The sequence below is a fragment of the Gymnodraco acuticeps genome, unplaced genomic scaffold (genome assembly GCF_902827175.1).
Source record: "Gymnodraco acuticeps unplaced genomic scaffold, fGymAcu1.1, whole genome shotgun sequence".
Classification (NCBI taxonomy): Eukaryota; Metazoa; Chordata; class Actinopteri; order Perciformes; family Bathydraconidae; genus Gymnodraco; species Gymnodraco acuticeps.
The window spans coordinates 385,356-403,343 of NW_022990400.1; the positions used below are offsets into that span (position 1 = coordinate 385,356).

General features: G+C 41.1%; 2 protein-coding genes across 5 annotated transcripts in view; both read left to right on the forward strand.

The window, feature by feature from the left end:
- The window catches only part of eml3 (EMAP like 3), a 76,484-nt gene extending 65,444 nt beyond the window's left edge, over positions 1 to 11,040 (forward strand). For all 3 annotated transcript variants that reach the window (XM_034224837.1, XM_034224839.1, XM_034224838.1), the window contains 9 exons: positions 9 to 134; positions 5,916 to 6,047; positions 6,173 to 6,240; positions 6,804 to 6,892; positions 7,063 to 7,160; positions 8,072 to 8,159; positions 8,241 to 8,339; positions 8,412 to 8,542; positions 9,627 to 11,040. In XM_034224837.1, the coding sequence (XP_034080728.1) occupies positions 9 to 134; positions 5,916 to 6,047; positions 6,173 to 6,240; positions 6,804 to 6,892; positions 7,063 to 7,160; positions 8,072 to 8,159; positions 8,241 to 8,339; positions 8,412 to 8,542; positions 9,627 to 9,830 (1,035 nt within the window). In that variant the 3' untranslated portion in view covers positions 9,831 to 11,040. The remainder of the gene's footprint in view (positions 1 to 8; positions 135 to 5,915; positions 6,048 to 6,172; positions 6,241 to 6,803; positions 6,893 to 7,062; positions 7,161 to 8,071; positions 8,160 to 8,240; positions 8,340 to 8,411; positions 8,543 to 9,626) is intronic.
- Positions 11,041 to 11,987: 947 nt separating this feature from the next.
- Positions 11,988 to 17,988, forward strand: part of mta2 (metastasis associated 1 family, member 2) — a 51,264-nt gene continuing 45,263 nt past the window's right edge. For both annotated transcript variants that reach the window (XM_034224840.1, XM_034224841.1), the window contains exon 1: positions 11,988 to 12,396. In XM_034224840.1, the coding sequence (XP_034080731.1) occupies positions 12,369 to 12,396 (28 nt within the window). In that variant the 5' untranslated portion in view covers positions 11,988 to 12,368. The remainder of the gene's footprint in view (positions 12,397 to 17,988) is intronic.

Here is a 17,988-nt window from a genome sequence, read left to right on the forward strand (position 1 = left end):
TTGTCCAGATTCCAGAAAACTACGGGGCAGTGCGTACCATTGCAGATGTTGATGGGGAGGAACTATTAGTTGGTACGACCCGTAATGCCATCCTCAGAGGCACCTTCTCAGACGGATTTGTGGCCATAGTGCAGGTATGTTAACATTTCGTTTTTCTTAAGAGGCCCTATTAGGCTTCTTAGGGTTTTCCCTTTCCTGTAGTGTGTTCTATAGGTTTCTGTGCATGTCAATGGTCTGCAAAGGCTGAAATATGTAACACTCGCACTTCTATTGGCTAGCTCCAACACATTGTATGTGATAGATTAAGGGGCGGGACAGCTCTAAGCAGTTGACCAATCACAACAGATCCGGCCGCTAACCAATCAGAGCAGACTGGGCTCTGGTTTCAGACAGAGGGGGAAAAGAGGTGCTCCAGCACAGGCAGTATGAGAACAATAAAAAGCTTTAGAACATTAACGCATGGAGACATGTAGAGACACTACATACTGATATACACCTGAACATCAGCAGGAGAGGACTCTTTAAAGTAGAGACACTACATACTGATATACACCTGAACATCAGCAGGAGAGGACTCTTTAAAGTAGAGACACTACATACTGATATACACCTGAACATCAGCAGGAGAGGACTCTTTAAAGTAGAGACACTACATACTGATATACACCTGAACATCAGCAGGAGAGGACTCTTTAAAGTAGAGACACTACATGCTGATATACACCTGAACATCAGCAGGAGAGGACTCTTTAAAGTAGAGACACTACATGCTGATATACACCTGAACATCAGCAGGAGAGGACTCTTTAAAGTAGAGACACTACATACTGATATACACCTGAACATCAGCAGGAGAGGACTCTTTAAAGTAGAGACACTACATGCTGATATACACCTGAACATCAGCAGGAGAGGACTCTTTAAAGTAGAGACACTACATGCTGATATACACCTGAACATCAGCAGGAGAGGACTCTTTAAAGTAGAGACACTACATGCTGATAGACACCTGAACATCAGCAGGAGAGGACTCTTTAAAGTAGAGACACTACATGCTGATATACACCTGAACATCAGCAGGAGAGGACTCTTTAAAGTAGAGACACTACATGCTGATAGACACCTGAACATCAGCAGGAGAGGACTCTTTAAAGTAGAGACACTACATGCTGATATACACCTGAACATCAGCAGGAGAGGACTCTTTAAAGTAGAGACACTACATACTGATATACACCTGAACATCAGCAGGAGAGGACTCTTTAAAGTAGAGACACTACATACTGATATACACCTGAACATCAGCAGGAGAGGACTCTTTAAAGTAGAGACACTACATACTGATATACACCTGAACATCAGCAGGAGAGGACTCTTTAAAGTAGAGACACTACATACTGATATACACCTGAACATCAGCAGGAGAGGACTCTTTAAAGTAGAGACACTACATGCTGATATACACCTGAACATCAGCAGGAGAGGACTCTTTAAAGTAGAGACACTACATGCTGATATACACCTGAACATCAGCAGGAGAGGACTCTTTAAAGTAGAGACACTACATACTGATATACACCTGAACATCAGCAGGAGAGGACTCTTTAAAGTAGAGACACTACATGCTGATATACACCTGAACATCAGCAGGAGAGGACTCTTTAAAGTAGAGACACTACATGCTGATATACACCTGAACATCAGCAGGAGAGGACTCTTTAAAGTAGAGACACTACATGCTGATAGACACCTGAACATCAGCAGGAGAGGACTCTTTAAAGTAGAGACACTACATACTGATATACACCTGAACATCAGCAGGAGAGGACTCTTTAAAGTAGAGACACTACATGCTGATAGACACCTGAACATCAGCAGGAGAGGACTCTTTAAAGTAGAGACACTACATGCTGATATACACCTGAACATCAGCAGGAGAGGACTCTTTAAAGTAGAGACACTACATACTGATATACACCTGAACATCAGCAGGAGAGGACTCTTTAAAGTAGAGACACTACATGCTGATATACACCTGAACATCAGCAGGAGAGGACTCTTTAAAGTAGAGACACTACATACTGATATACACCTGGACATCAGCAGGAGAGGACTCTTTAAAGTAGAGACACTACATGCTGATATACACCTGAACATCAGCAGGAGAGGACTCTTTAAAGTAGAGACACTACATGCTGATATACACCTGAACATCAGCAGGAGAGGACTCTTTAAAGTAGAGACACTACATATACTGATATACACCTGAACATCAGCAGGAGAGGACTCTTTAAAGTAGAGACACTACATGCTGATATACACCTGAACATCAGCAGGAGAGGACTCTTTAAAGTAGAGACACTACATACTGATATACACCTGAACATCAGCAGGAGAGGACTCTTTAAAGTAGAGACACTACATGCTGATATACACCTGAACATCAGCAGGAGAGGACTCTTTAAAGTAGAGACACTACATACTGATATACACCTGGACATCAGCAGGAGAGGACTCTTTAAAGTAGAGACACTACATGCTGATATACACCTGAACATCAGCAGGAGAGGACTCTTTAAAGTAGAGACACTACATGCTGATATACACCTGAACATCAGCAGGAGAGGACTCTTTAAAGTAGAGACACTACATACTGATATACACCTGAACATCAGCAGGAGAGGACTCTTTAAAGTAGAGACACTACATGCTGATATACACCTGAACATCAGCAGGAGAGGACTCTTTAAAGTAGAGACACTACATGCTGATATACACCTGAACATCAGCAGGAGAGGACTCTTTAAAGTAGAGACACTACATACTGATATACACCTGAACATCAGCAGGAGAGGACTCTTTAAAGTAGAGACACTACATGCTGATATACACCTGAACATCAGCAGGAGAGGACTCTTTAAAGTAGAGACACTACATGCTGATATACACCTGAACATCAGCAGGAGAGGACTCTTTAAAGTAGAGACACTACATGCTGATATACACCTGAACATCAGCAGGAGAGGACTCTTTAAAGTAGAGACACTACATGCTGATAGACACCTGAACATCAGCAGGAGAGGACTCTTTAAAGTAGAGACACTACATGCTGATATACACCTGAACATCAGCAGGAGAGGACTCTTTAAAGTAGAGACACTACATACTGATATACACCTGAACATCAGCAGGAGAGGACTCTTTAAAGTAGAGACACTACATGCTGATATACACCTGAACATCAGCAGGAGAGGACTCTTTAAAGTAGAGACACTACATACTGATATACACCTGAACATCAGCAGGAGAGGACTCTTTAAAGTAGAGACACAACATGCTGATATACACCTGAACATCAGCAGGAGAGGACTCTTTAAAGTAGAGACACTACATACTGATATACACCTGGACATCAGCAGGAGAGGACTCTTTAAAGTAGAGACACTACATGCTGATATACACCTGAACATCAGCAGGAGAGGACTCTTTAAAGTAGAGACACTACATGCTGATATACACCTGAACATCAGCAGGAGAGGACTCTTTAAAGTAGAGACACTACATACTGATATACACCTGAACATCAGCAGGAGAGGACTCTTTAAAGTAGAGACACTACATGCTGATATACACCTGGACATCAGCAGGAGAGGACTCTTTAAAGTAGAGGACACTACATGCTGATATACACCTGAACATCAGCAGGAGAGGACTCTTTAAAGTAGAGACACTACATGCTGATATACACCTGAACATCAGCAGGAGAGGACTCTTTAAAGTAGAGACACTACATACTGATATACACCTGAACATCAGCAGGAGAGGACTCTTTAAAGTAGAGACACTACATGCTGATATACACCTGAACATCAGCAGGAGAGGACTCTTTAAAGTAGAGACACTACATACTGATATACACCTGAACATCAGCAGGAGAGGACTCTTTAAAGTAGAGACACTACATACTGATATACACCTGAACATCAGCAGGAGAGGACTCTTTAAAGTAGAGACACTACATACTGATAGACACCTGAACATCAGCAGGAGAGGACTCTTTAAAGTAGAGACACTACATGCTGATATACACCTGAACATCAGCAGGAGAGGACTCTTTAAAGTAGAGACACTACATACTGATATACACCTGAACATCAGCAGGAGAGGACTCTTTAAAGTAGAGACACTACATGCTGATATACACCTGAACATCAGCAGGAGAGGACTCTTTAAAGTAGAGACACTACATACTGATATACACCTGGACATCAGCAGGAGAGGACTCTTTAAAGTAGAGACACTACATGCTGATATACACCTGAACATCAGCAGGAGAGGACTCTTTAAAGTAGAGACACTACATACTGATATACACCTGAACATCAGCAGGAGAGGACTCTTTAAAGTAGAGACACTACATACTGATAGACACCTGAACATCAGCAGGAGAGGACTCTTTAAAGTAGAGACACTACATACTGATAGACACATGAACATCAGCAGGAGAGGACTCTTTAAAGTAGAGACACTACATACTGATATACACCTGAACATCAGCAGGAGAGGACTCTTTAAAGTAGAGACACTACATACTGATAGACACCTGAACATCAGCAGGAGAGGACTCTTTAAAGTAGAGACACTACATACTGATATACACCTGAACATCAGCAGGAGAGGACTCTTTAAAGTAGAGACACTACACACTGATATACACCTGAACATCAGCAGGAGAGGACTCTTTAAAGTAGAGACACTACATACTGATATACACCTGAACATCTGCAGGAGAGGACTCTTTAAAGTAGAGACACTACATACCAATAGACACATGAACATCAGCAGGAGAGGACTCTTTAAAGTAGAGACACTACATACTGATATACACCTGAACATCAGCAGGAGAGGACTCTTTAAAGTAGAGACACTACATACTGATATACACCTGGACATCAGCAGGAGAGGACTCTTTAAAGTAGAGACACTACATACTGATAGACACATGAACATCAGCAGAATAGGGCCCCTTTAATGCTTTCTTAGGATTATAAATGATTGGATTGAAGCTTTTGTGTTACTATACTCAGTGTTGGGGAGTAGTAACTCATTCAGTAGTTTTATTTCATTTTGCAGAAGCTTGCTGGTGATTTAACTACATTCATTTTTAATACAGTATACACGACTAGGAGTGATCTCTGTCCCATGTTCCCCTAATGTGTTAATACAGCCCTGAGTATCTTACATCCAAATGTTGTCAGTCTGTTTGGATACAAAAGTCAACAGCTGGCATCAGAATGCACTTTAGCAATGTCTCTACTGACCACTGGAATTTGGCTTTGTGCTCACATTTGTCTGTGGGAAACTGAAACCACTTGCAGACAGAAATCACACCATGAAAAGCCTCACGAATGTCTCCTTTAGAAGCTGCAGCGATCACTACACCTCACAAGGATAGAATGTACAAAATGGTTTTGTTATGTAAATAAATGTACTCATCGGTAATGTACATTCCAGTGATTTGTTTCTCTTTTTTGGTCAATAGAAAAAGAGAAACTAATATAAATGCAAATGTTTTATAATAATAATATGTGTATTATATTTTTGTATCTTCCTCAAACAATGGAATTTCGTATTTCTGTTGCCCCTTATTTGTTCCTCATTCCTGGTAAGGGTTAACAAAATGGAAACTTAAAAATTGTTACAAAATCTGGAGAACGTTGCACTGTAAAATATATGACACATTTTAAAGTTAAGATTTTCTGAGAATGTCTGTAGGAAACTCTACCGCTTCACTGGAATATCTACTTTATCTAAGTTCATGGAAGTAGCCTTAAGCATCTCATTTTGCTGAATAACTTTAAAAGCTATTCTGTTTTTTAACTGTGCCTGTGTGTCTGTGTCTGTGTGTGTCTCAGGGTCATGTAGATGAGATGTGGGGGCTGGCTACACACCCCTCTCAGAACAACTTCCTCACCTGCGGCCACGACAGGCAGGTGTGTTTGTGGAACACAGAGGAACACAAGCTGGACTGGTGCATCACGCTGGAGGTAGGACACTCATTCTGGAAGCACCATCATTTCCCTGTTGTATTTTGGTGTGCTTGTATTTAAATGAAACACATTGATATCCAGTGCTAACACACATGCTGTAAACTTGTTCTGTGTGTCGACAGGAGTATGGACTGTGTGCTGATTTCTGCCCCAATGGATCAGTGGTTTCAGTCGGCCTCAACACAGGAAGGTAATATAGCAACATCGCCACACGCTTTAGCAAATACATGAACTGAAAGAAAGAACTAGGATCATGAATCAATGATATACTGTATAGAGCAGAATCGTGCCTCTTTAAAGGAATAGTTTTGGGCAATCTGTTTTTTCACTCGATAATTCTTTTCTGGGTACGTGCACATTCATTTGATCTTTTACAAAGGTAATAATATCGATATCAAAGTCGATATTGGTTTGCCACACTTGGGAAAAAAAGGAAAAAATAACTATCCACATAATGTTATAAATGTGTTTACATGAATTCATCTGCTGATAACCTTTTGGTCTGTGCATTGTTTGAATACAGTCTTTAAATGTCAGAAAAAAGCAAGAGATATTCCTATTTGAGAGACTGAAAACTGCCTTTTCTGACCTTTTTGCATGATTTTTTTGAACAATTAATCGATTATATTATAGTTGGACATTATTTCCTGTCAAACGACTTCTTGCACAATGAGGAGACAAAGCAGGGCTAAGGAGCTGTGTGCTGTCCGGTCAGTTGTCATTACTGATGACCCCCCCCCCTCACATTAACAGGTGGCTGGCCCTCGACCTGCTGACCAGAGAGGTGGTCTTTGAGTCCACTGATGGGAACGAGCAGCTGTCCGTCATGAGATACTCTCCAGGTCAGATTGCATTACCAGCACTACTTTGTTCTAACTCTTCTCAGAATGATTTCAACCCGACTTTAAGACCAGTGTTTACCAAACATTCTCCCAAACTCAATGTCTCAGCTGACTGAAATAAGCCTTGGGAAATCCCCTCTAACTGCATGAATGGCTTCTTGTGCTCTCAGATGGAAGCTTTTTAGCTGTTGGCTCTCATGACAACTTCATCTACATCTACAATGTGACGGAGAGCGGCCGGCGCTACATCCGCTCGGGGAAATGTAATGTGAGTTCAATATCAAATCCATGTTCCTTGAATATTCTCTTTTCCTCAAGTGCTTTTGTCTAATTTAAGATATAAGTCTGGTGAGTCTTTTTTTTCTTTTCGAGAACAAATCTTATGTGCAGACCCACACAAAAAATGGATTCACCTACTAACAAGCATGTATGTGTACCAAAAGCCTGGCATATCTTCTTCCAGTGTGACATTCAAAAAAGATTCAAAACACAAAGGAGTCTCACTGTTCACAATGTTCCTTTATTATCACAAACACACACTGAGGTTTCATTTGAATCAGTCCCAGATACACTGTCCTGCAGCAACAAACACTCGCCACAGCATCAAATGTGTATTCATGCGCCGCTGAAACTAGTCCCCAACAAATACACTATTTCCTCCTGTTTGAGGGACGTTTGCTAAAAGCTACTCTCACAAGCGTATGTAGGAAATGAATTACATAGGCTTTAAACAAATTAAACTCTAGATCAATGAGGTGTTCTAAAGCTTTATGTCTGAGACTCAACATGTATACAAGACTTCAAAAATCTGACCGACTCTGAATGAAATGAGAGACCTGAACCTGACCCAGAAACTCAGCTGATGGGCACGGCCCGAGTCACAATGGGAAACAGAGACACATTAAAAAAGGACAGTTTATTTCAGATCTGAATCTTAAAACAGGCAATCAGATGACAAAATGTAATGTATACTCGTATTCTAACCGATATTACCTCACTAGCACTCACTTCTTCCCCAGAGAATTTGGAAATGATTTCCAGGTGGTCTAACACATTTTTGGATGGTGCTCCTCATTGAAAATAAGAAAAGAATAGAATAAAACCATCCTTCCCCTTAACTCTCACAGTTGAGTTATAGAGCATTATGAGTAACTGCCTCTGTTTTTTTTGTCCAATCAGGGTCACTCCAGCTTCATAACTCACCTGGATTGGTCCAAAGATGGAAAGTACATTATGTCTAATTCAGGCGACTACGAGATCCTTTACTGTAAGTGAACAGGTTTACATATCTAAATCCTGAGACGGCGTGCTGATAGTGTTCTGACTGTAATATCATGTGTTGTGACAGGGGACATCGCAGCCGGCTGTAAACTGTTGAGGAATCGCTTCGAGAGCAAAGACAGAAAATGGGCCTCCTACACCTGTGTGCTGGGCTTCCATGTGATGGGTGAGATACTCCTCTGCTTCCTGTGTTGTGACTGTTTGAAGTTTAGATGTGTTGACGGTGTTGGCGTTGCAGGTGTGTGGCTGGAGGGCTCTGACGGCACGGACATCAACGCTCTGTGCCGCTCTCACAGTGAGAGGATGGTGGCTGTGGCCGACGACTTCTGTAAGGTCCACCTCTTCCAGTACCCCTGCCCCAAACCCAAGGTACTATCACACAGCCGCTCTGTCTGCTTGTAGAGAACACATAAATACATTGTATTATAGGGCTGCGCACAGGGTTGGGAGGGTTACTTTAAAAATGTAATCCTTTACAATGATTAGTTACCTGTAAAAAATGTAATCAGTAACCTTATCTGAGCATCACAATATAAAAGTTGTCTAACCTGATTACTTGAAGTTACTTTCAGATTCCAATAATGTCAAATGCAAAAAAATACATTAGAAAATAAATAACAATGAGACGTTTTATACTAAAGTGTGTTATGTAAGACAACAGAACAATGTGACCTTAGTAATGAAGAAAACAAGATATTTAGGATAAAAGGTGTGTCCTCTTAAACTACAGAATATTCATTTATAAAGGTTTTAGTTTAATAGAATAATTAAAAGCAAACACAGGATTTAAAAAAGAAATGATACTTAAATTAAAGTAGCCTAAATTAAAACCAAAAAGAACATTCCGGCTGTACGTCTCCCTATAATATACTGATCTTTTATTTATTTTAAAATGAATTGTAACACTGTAATCCTGCTTGTTACCACCATTAGTTCTTTGTGTATGTAACTGTAAGGGAATACAGTTACCTTCTGTTGTATCCTTCCTGATTACGTAATCTATTACTCCACAAGCTCGGCTGCCAATACATCGATTTTATATATCAATATTGTGAAACAAATGTAGATATCATCCTACTGTAAATGTTGAATTATCTTAACTGTTGTCTTTTCGTGATTTTAAAGGCTGCATTACAAAAAGTGACGTCATTTTCTGAATTGACCAGACTAACAGCTTATTTTTGTTTGTCTATATCCACAATAAATTCACATTACTGATGATTTTGTATCAAAATGTTCATACCGTGAATATGTTGTAAATTGCTATATTTTTCCTGAAGTTTTACTAATAGCACAACAACACACATACCAAAAAACAATCATTCTCACTAATGCAAATAGTCACAATTAATATTATTTTAAAATGTCAGCAAGCTGAGGGTAAAGAATGTTTATTTCAGAAAACCACAGCCAGACTACAGCTGAAAACCTCTGTTATTTCTTTCCTCTCCAGGCACCGAGCCACAAGTACCGGGGCCACGGCAGCCACGTCACCAACGTGTGCTTCACCCACAACGATTCCCACCTCCTCTCCATGGGCGGGAAGGACACCTGCATCCTCCAGTGGAGGGTGACGGGGGTCGAGAGCAGGGAGAGACTGGCCTCGGTCTCGTCCACCTCCCCCTACACCAGCTCTCCGGAGCCCGGCACCAGCTAGGACGGCTATGGGCTGTTAACAGTGACGGACGGACGGGGTGTTTACACAGCCAGAGAGGCGTGAGAGTCAGCGGACAGCAGCCACACTCAGGGGCCTCCGCGGGGCCACAGCTGCCTCAGTTTCATACAGAACATGTAGAGCAGGGGTGTCCAAACTTCTTTCACTGAGGGCCACACGCAGAAAAATATACCAAGAGCTGAGAGGTGAGGTAATTGCCTCATAAGTTATAAGTGAGCAAAACCAATCAAATGTAGGTCAATTATTCTTATTAATTGAACATGCTTAGAGAAAAAAAATCAGCCTATATCACAGCTTTCTATTAATTATTACCATTTTGTTACAAAAAGGTTTGGCAGGTCTGAAGCCTCACATTGATCTCCCTGCACAGCCCTGTATTGAAGGGGGGACAATAAGGGAAAATATGAAGGGTATTTTTCAAGCTTGTTAGTCAAATAACTTATTGGGGCTGCTTTTCTATCAACTAAGATTTGTTAGAACAATTGATCAACTTTAAATGACTGAATTTATTGAGAAATTGGGCTAATTAACACATAAAAAGTGTGTTATATTTGTTTACAGATATTTAAGAAGTATCAGGTAGGGGCCATATTCCATTAGAATGAGCTGAGGGCCAATTAGAAATGGACCCAGGGCCACAGTTGGGCCCCGGGCTGTAGTTTGGACACCCCTGATGTAGAGGAATCCTCTCCAGGAGGAATGTTCACATCACATTTACACTCACTCCATAATCATGTAAATCCTTGTGAAACTGGACGGTGTGACTCCTCCCTGAACACAGAGTCTGTGGGGAGGATCATCACGTGTGTTATAGAACACGGCTTCTACGGTGACAAACACTTTGGTTTCAGTGAACATTCCTGCATTTTAGTCCATCTCATTTATCAAACTTACCAAAGTGCTGCATCGTTTCCTACACAATCGTGCCTTAAAGATGTTTGCATAATGATTTTACATATTTTGTAATATTTCAAGCAGTGTTTGGTTGACATCTCAGCTAAGCTAATATTGAAGACGCTTGCATAAACAGACTGTGACAAACACCATACCAATCCTGACTAATTCATATCTCTAACAGTAGATCAGTACACTTGACAAATGATTACTTAAGTACAGTTTTATATATTTAAGAGAACATTGGGAATACTGTGATGTTGTACCTGCCAAGCTCCCAATAAATAACTGAAGATTGGTGTGTATTGTCTGTGAGGAACCACTAGGGGGCAGTGCTGCTCCAGGAATCATGTGCTGCGTGTTCACAGAACCTGGCTGAACTCCACATGTACAGCAGGATCAGTTCAGATTCTACAAATCTTGTTGATAAAATACATTGTATAGAAGAAGAAAACAGGTAAACAAGACATTGGTCTCAAATCTCATGGTCAGAGGTAAATACCAACATCGTAAAGTAAAAAAATCATGAATGAATGGTTTTATAAAAAATGACATTTCACCCCAAAAAACGATTCAAGTCAAATGAATAGTATTGATACCGTCCAATTTAAAGTAAAAGAAGGGCCACTTTTTTTTTTAGCAGTATTAGGCTTTTAAAAAATGGCCTCTAAACATAAAACCAACAATCTGAGTGAGAAGCAACAATATCTCTTACAGCTCATACATATCAAAACTGCTCAATCATTGTGAAGTTGGTGATAAAACATTATAACTGTAATCCTCTAACATAACTCTTATGGTAATTAAGATTCTAACAATTCCCTTCTTCTTCGTCTTCTTTCGTGTAACGTCAGAGGTCCAACTCGGTGTCGCATGCACAAATGCCCGCATCTCTGGTCCTACGTCGAAGAGGCTGGCTTCCGAGGGTGGTCTATATAAAGGGCAGGTGGTTATTATATGTTCGGCAGTCTGTTCCCTTGATGCTATTTTTCTAAATAAGTTCCCAACTTAACTCTTTTTACTTTTGCTTGTGTAATATATTTAAATAGCCCTTAGGATTCCAATGACACTTTTTGACACTTAAACATTAAAAAAACTTTACACCTTAACTCCTGTGTGTTTATATTTCATATTATATAAAGAGTTTGTTTATCAAACCAGGGCCATTGAAAAAGTTAATTGTGATTCCGGAGAATCACGATAATCTCCGAAGATGACGATTTGAGCACGAGCGAAGGGGGCCAGTGAGTGTGTGTTTCTGTGTGTGTGCTGAACTGAGCGGAGGTGAAGAAGAGGAGGATGAAGCTGGGATCGGAGGATGGGAGGAAGAGTGGAGTAAGAGACAGGCTAGCTGTGTGTGAATGAGTGAGTGAGGAAGAGGAGAGGAAGGTCGTCGGAGGGACCAAAAACAAAGACTTGGATATTTTGGGGATAACCTCCGGAACGTTACTAACGGAAACTTTCAACTTTTTACCCGCCACATCTCGGCTTGTTGTGTCCGGAGCCGGCTTTGTTTCACGGCGGGGGAGTCTACGATAAATGAAGGAATAAAATAGATCCCCATCGACCTTTTTCTACCGGAGCGGGGAATACCCTGGGACTGCTTTTGATAAAGGTTACGATAGAATGGCGGCCAACATGTACCGAGTGGGAGGTAAGAAATGTTTTACATTTTGAAGACACCCCCCACAACGTGATTGTTCGTTTCGACAGTAAGGTGGCTAGCTAGTCGCTAGCTGTCTGTTTGGTTAGCGGCTAACTAATGCTAGCTTTTCCTAGCATCTGTACGTGCTTCCACTCTAGCATGGAAGAACGTCAGATCTATTAAAACCACCAACAATGTAATGTGACTTAGCTAATGAGCAAATGTCAATAACTGCTACACTATGACTTAGTTTTTACTCAGTTGTAATAAGACAGACACACTCAGACATTCGGCATGGATACAATTCACCAAGCAGTGTTCATTTTTTACATTTTAACTTTAAAAAAGCTTGATATCCAGACTAGTTTTCAACCAAAATACGTTACCTCAGGGCGGGCTGCTGCCAAGTAGCATGAACCGGTTGTAAAAGTTGATACACCATTTAAAATAAATGCATCCTAGTGAAACAATACTTGGTATAATTGTATTTATAGTTGCAAATAAGAGAATGCACTCTTATGTGTCCATGTTTGGACGTTGGAATCTGTCCATATGGTAACCTATTGGAAGTTAACAAAATGCTAGTTAGCATGAACTGCTAACTTAGCCGATGGGAGGTCAGCCCCATCCAAAAAATGCTGGGGACGACTGTTGTAACGTTAGCTAGCTTTTTCGTTGGGGTGGGTTAATTACATTATTGCCTCCACCATATCACTTCACATTCAATGGATAGAATCAGCCGGGCTAGCTAACTTTGATTGCTAAGTTTTGTTAGCTTAGCCCGTAGCTTAGTATTTGTTAGCCGGTGTGGCTTATTTTTGAAATATTAGCAGATGGCGTGAAGTTGTTGGGTTATTATGAGAAATATCGATCCCTTATACCGTGTATCGGTAGTAACTACGAAACACCGGCTTGTGAAACACGTAGCGTTAACGAAGTTGGATAACACTAACTTGCTACCACTTTTTGTGTAGGTGAGACTTCCCGTTTCATTATTTACCGCTACTCTGCCCCTGGAAAACGTAGCATCTCCATACAATATAAAGGAGAATATATTATAATGTCGGGTGTGTTTATGCTACTGTTAACTGTTGCAGGTTTACTTTATTCGTTTGCTAACCCCGGGTTTCCAAACGTCACCATCATTATAGAGAGAAACGCCGGTAGACACGGCTTGCTGCTAGCTACATTGCTGCTAGCTAAACTGTCTCTCTCCCCCCGTTTCAGTGATCCCACGATATGGACAAGAGTGCCTGTACTCTACTGTGGATGTTGATTTGGCGAATCATCCTTTCAGTCTTTGCGATTATTGTCTTTATTATTTAATAACAATGTTAGGACTTGGTGTTCTGTCTTTAAGTTTAATTTAGTGGCGGTCGCGGTGGTTGAATTGACAGAGACAGTGCGACACTGACAGTCTTATTGCTGTGTAAGGTCTTGTCACTGTGGTCTATTTAGGTCACGCTGACTATTCTGCAACATGTGCTGGCTGCACTATATTATAGGCTTAATGTTCACAGCCGGTTCTTGTCGATTGTCATAAAAATAATGGCACAATGTTCATTTCTGTGTCATATGGATGCATGGTTTCTCTTTGCATTGTGATTTAAGTTTCAGTTTTCACGCAGGAAAAAGCACATAATGTATCGATAGTGACAGACTGGTAAAATAATCTGATATGTGTATTGTTATGAATCACCAGGTGTGGATTTTCAGACAATGGCTCGGCTTTTAATTTTGACTTCCTTCAAGGTTTTATGTAGGTATGACATAAACAAAAAAAACCATTGGTAGTTTTCAGTCTTTCTGAAGCGTAACTGTATATGTGTGTACATTGACATCTTGTATGCTTTGTTCCCTATCCCACCTTATGATCATCTCTGGTATGGTTCCTGATATCATTGTCCAGTGAACAAGTTCAATTACTGGCGTGAATGAAACCTATAGAGATGGACAGATACAAATGCTTGCTGAGAGCTGTTATTACAACCTTATATTATTTGTTGTTGTTTACAGTCAACAGGCATTCTGAGGAAACTTGGCATTATATAATAATAATAATACATTACATTTATATAGCGCTTTTTCTTTTATATGCATTGTTATCCATTCTGGGGAGAGCTGAACTGCTCAATCTCTTAGGCAAAATGGTTATTTTTGCCAGCTTTCTCGATCATGGAATGTCCACAGCAGGAGTGTGGTGTGGCAAATGAAATGTTACAGTGTAATGCTAAGTCTAGCCCATAACACATTGCAGTAAGCAACAAGCATGTGATTATGTAACGACTCAGAAGTTGTTTGACTGCACAAATATATAAATGTGTTTTGTTAAACATTACTTACAATATTGTTAGATGTCAGAATGGGTTTATATTCTATGTAGTAAAAGTGTTCATGGGTTTTGAGTTCCATAAGGATTCCTCTGGATGGTGCACGCAGGTCTGTGTGAGCATCGCCTGTATTACCAGTCCCCTAGAAGGCTGAGCACACAGTGTTCAGCCCGCATATAAGATCATTATCTTCCCCTGAGATTAGTCAAAGGGCTTCCTCCTCTTCATTCACCCTCAAGCACCGGCATACTGCGCCAGCCGCATACGTCCACAACAAACACTCACAGCTCCTCAGCAGACACTTGCTTTTTTTAGATCGTTTCTTCTACCATTAAATACATACATTAACATAAAACCAGCCGACACTCTGAAGTCCAGGGTGGATCATTGATCCACCTGCTCCACGTCCATTGATACACTAAGCTGGCGTCTGTGCTGGTGGAACAGGATCATTCTTTAATAAAACCCTCTAGGCGAAAGGTAGAGACGGAAGACTGGAGTATAAATGAGAAACCCCTCATGTTCACAATGTCTTTAGAGCTGAAATCAGACACATATGAGACTGCTGATAACCCTTTGGTGCTTCAGCCAGTGTTATGTAATGAGGTGCTGTTTTGTTCCTTCACTGTGAACAAGAAGGTGATTCTTTTCTGGTCGGGCTCCTCATCAGTGTGCTAAGTAGAGCAAGAAATCCTCTCCCTGTCTGAATCCGTCCTTCTCCATCTCCGCTTGTGATGATGCATCAGAAAGCCACTGATATCCTCCCGAGGCTCCCTGTCCCTGCTAGTGGGAGGACCAGATGGAGCTTGACGTGAAGCCACACTGCTGTGCAAGAACTGCATCAAACATTACAAGGAAGCGCTGAGTTGTTGGGTGAATAAATGGGAGGCTTGATTAATATTTTAAAGGCTGAAAACTCTCAGCTGTCAGCAAGTGTTACAATCTGGTAGCGTGAGCCCATGTTCATCATTAAGTCCAATTATATTTCCAAAAATCGAGCATTCAAAGTCATTTAGAAAGAACAATGACTGATTTTCTGCACCAATCACTTATTCATGTGCACCAAATTGCAAAAAGTTCCATGTTCCTGCAATGGTACATGAAGGTCAGGGCTCGACATTATAAATGGCCCGCTGGCCCGGAAGCACTATTTAGACACCCCGGGCAGCATAACGTACTTTCCACTTGCCCGCTCGGGCCACTAAAAATATTGCTTTAAAAAAAAAAATATTGTCCTGTGGTATTGGTATTTTGACTAGCAATTTAGTTAAATTGTTTCGTTTATCAACGCTACAACATAGCGTTTCGTGAGTCGGTTGTCGTTGTTGGGTGAAAAGCAAACAGCTGTTTGCTGCTGTGTGCAGCGCGAGCAGGCTCCCGTGAGCGGGAGCGCGCTCCTTCACTACAGACTATCGCGCCACCTCACCATTCGCCAAAATGTTTTTAATACCAGCGGTAACCGGCCAAGCGCCGGGCAAAAAAACAATCTTCAAATAAAAGAAAGTCACCGGAGGAGTTAAAGGAGAGTGACAGGGAGCATGAGAAGAAGAGGGAGAGAAAGTTTCAGCTTGATCGATGGAGTTGGCTTCTAGTGGTGCAGTGACGCGTCCTAAAACCCTTTTATAATCTATCGATTAGATTTATGATTCGAAAATTATAAAAGTAGGGTAGACATGTGGAGATTATCCGGCTGAACAAAACGTGCATTTATCAAACAGGTTTGTTTTCCACAGACCTTATTTCCAGCTATTTTCCAAAACCCTGTGGAGAAATCCCATTGCTTTTTGTCGAGGGAACCAGCAGCTTACTTCCTGGTTTTATGATGCGTCACTGGCTGCACCTCTCAATATGATGCCAATATAAACAAGGTCTTCTGTCGGCTCTGTACATCAATGCCGACCTATGCTGACAAGTAAGTGAAGAGTAGAAAATATAAAGGTATTGGCTAGAGGGGAAATGTCCCAGCAGTTTAGGATAATGAAGGATCTAATCTAATCTATTACATAGCCATTACATTTCTAACTCCTAATGACAGGAAGGCAGAAAGTGCATTATACAAATAATAATACTCATAATAATAGCAGACATTTTTTAACAATGACCACAATATCATTATTTTAATAAACCAAATATGAACAATTGAGGGAAATGAGGAAGAACTGATGATTCAAATGTTGTAGTACTAGTAGTAATGTAGTTAGTGCATCAATTACTATAGCGACAAATGTGTTAATTTTCCTCATTATTAGTCGATGTTTTGGACGAATGCTCCGGGCCAGTGGTTACAATGGTGGGGCCAGTGACAATACAATTCCACCGGACCAGAGGGCCAGTGGCTTTTTACCCTTAATGTCTACCCCTGAAGGTGTTACATGGCTAATTCAACGCGCTTTTTTAAATATATTTGTATAGGGGCATTGTGGCTAATATGTGTCTTGACTACATTTTTCATTTAAATAGAATATATTTGCTTAGTAAATATATGTACATTTGTGTTAAAGGTCACCTATCATGCAACATCCACTTGTGTCATGTCTCTTCTACATAAACTCTGTGTAAAGAGATTCTGAAAGTTTCAGGAAAAAATATTCTCTCTCTTTTTGTCCTGATCCATTTCTATTAGGGATGCACGATAATTATCGGCCCGATAATTATCGGTCCGATATTAGGAATTATGACGTCATCCGATAAACCCGATAACAGTATTAATAGCCCCGATAATATACAATATATTTTTTGGGTAAAAAAAAAGAAAAAAATACTGCGGTGTGGGTGGATTGGGATGAGGGGCGCTTGTTTTTCACTCGGCTCCTCCCGTTTTGCCAGCACTGTGGTATTAGTGGTTTAGGAAGAGGGGAGTTTTTCACAAATCCAGCGCTCCCTAACTCGTGAAGCCAGGACAGTAAACAAACATGTCGTCGGTGGTATGGGCGTTGGAGCTATGTGCAACTCAAGGCATATGCTCGAACGGGAGCTGCCTGGACGCTGCAATCATGTTGCGCACTATCCGTGCTGAGTGTGCTGACTTTTCGTACAATGTCCCACTGTCTGGCTTCCTGCATAAAGTCAAGTGCTCGGCGCAGTTGTGGCGAAATGTCGCTCCTCTGTTTTCATTTAAACAGCTCCATATATCCGTTAGCGCAGCTAGCTAGCACCAGATGCTAACAACAACAATGCACGTAAGGTCTCTCTCTCTCGCTCGCTCGGGCCACACATACACACCCTCCCGGTCCTCCAGATGGCCAGTCGGTGCCTGCCGGTGAGCGTGGAA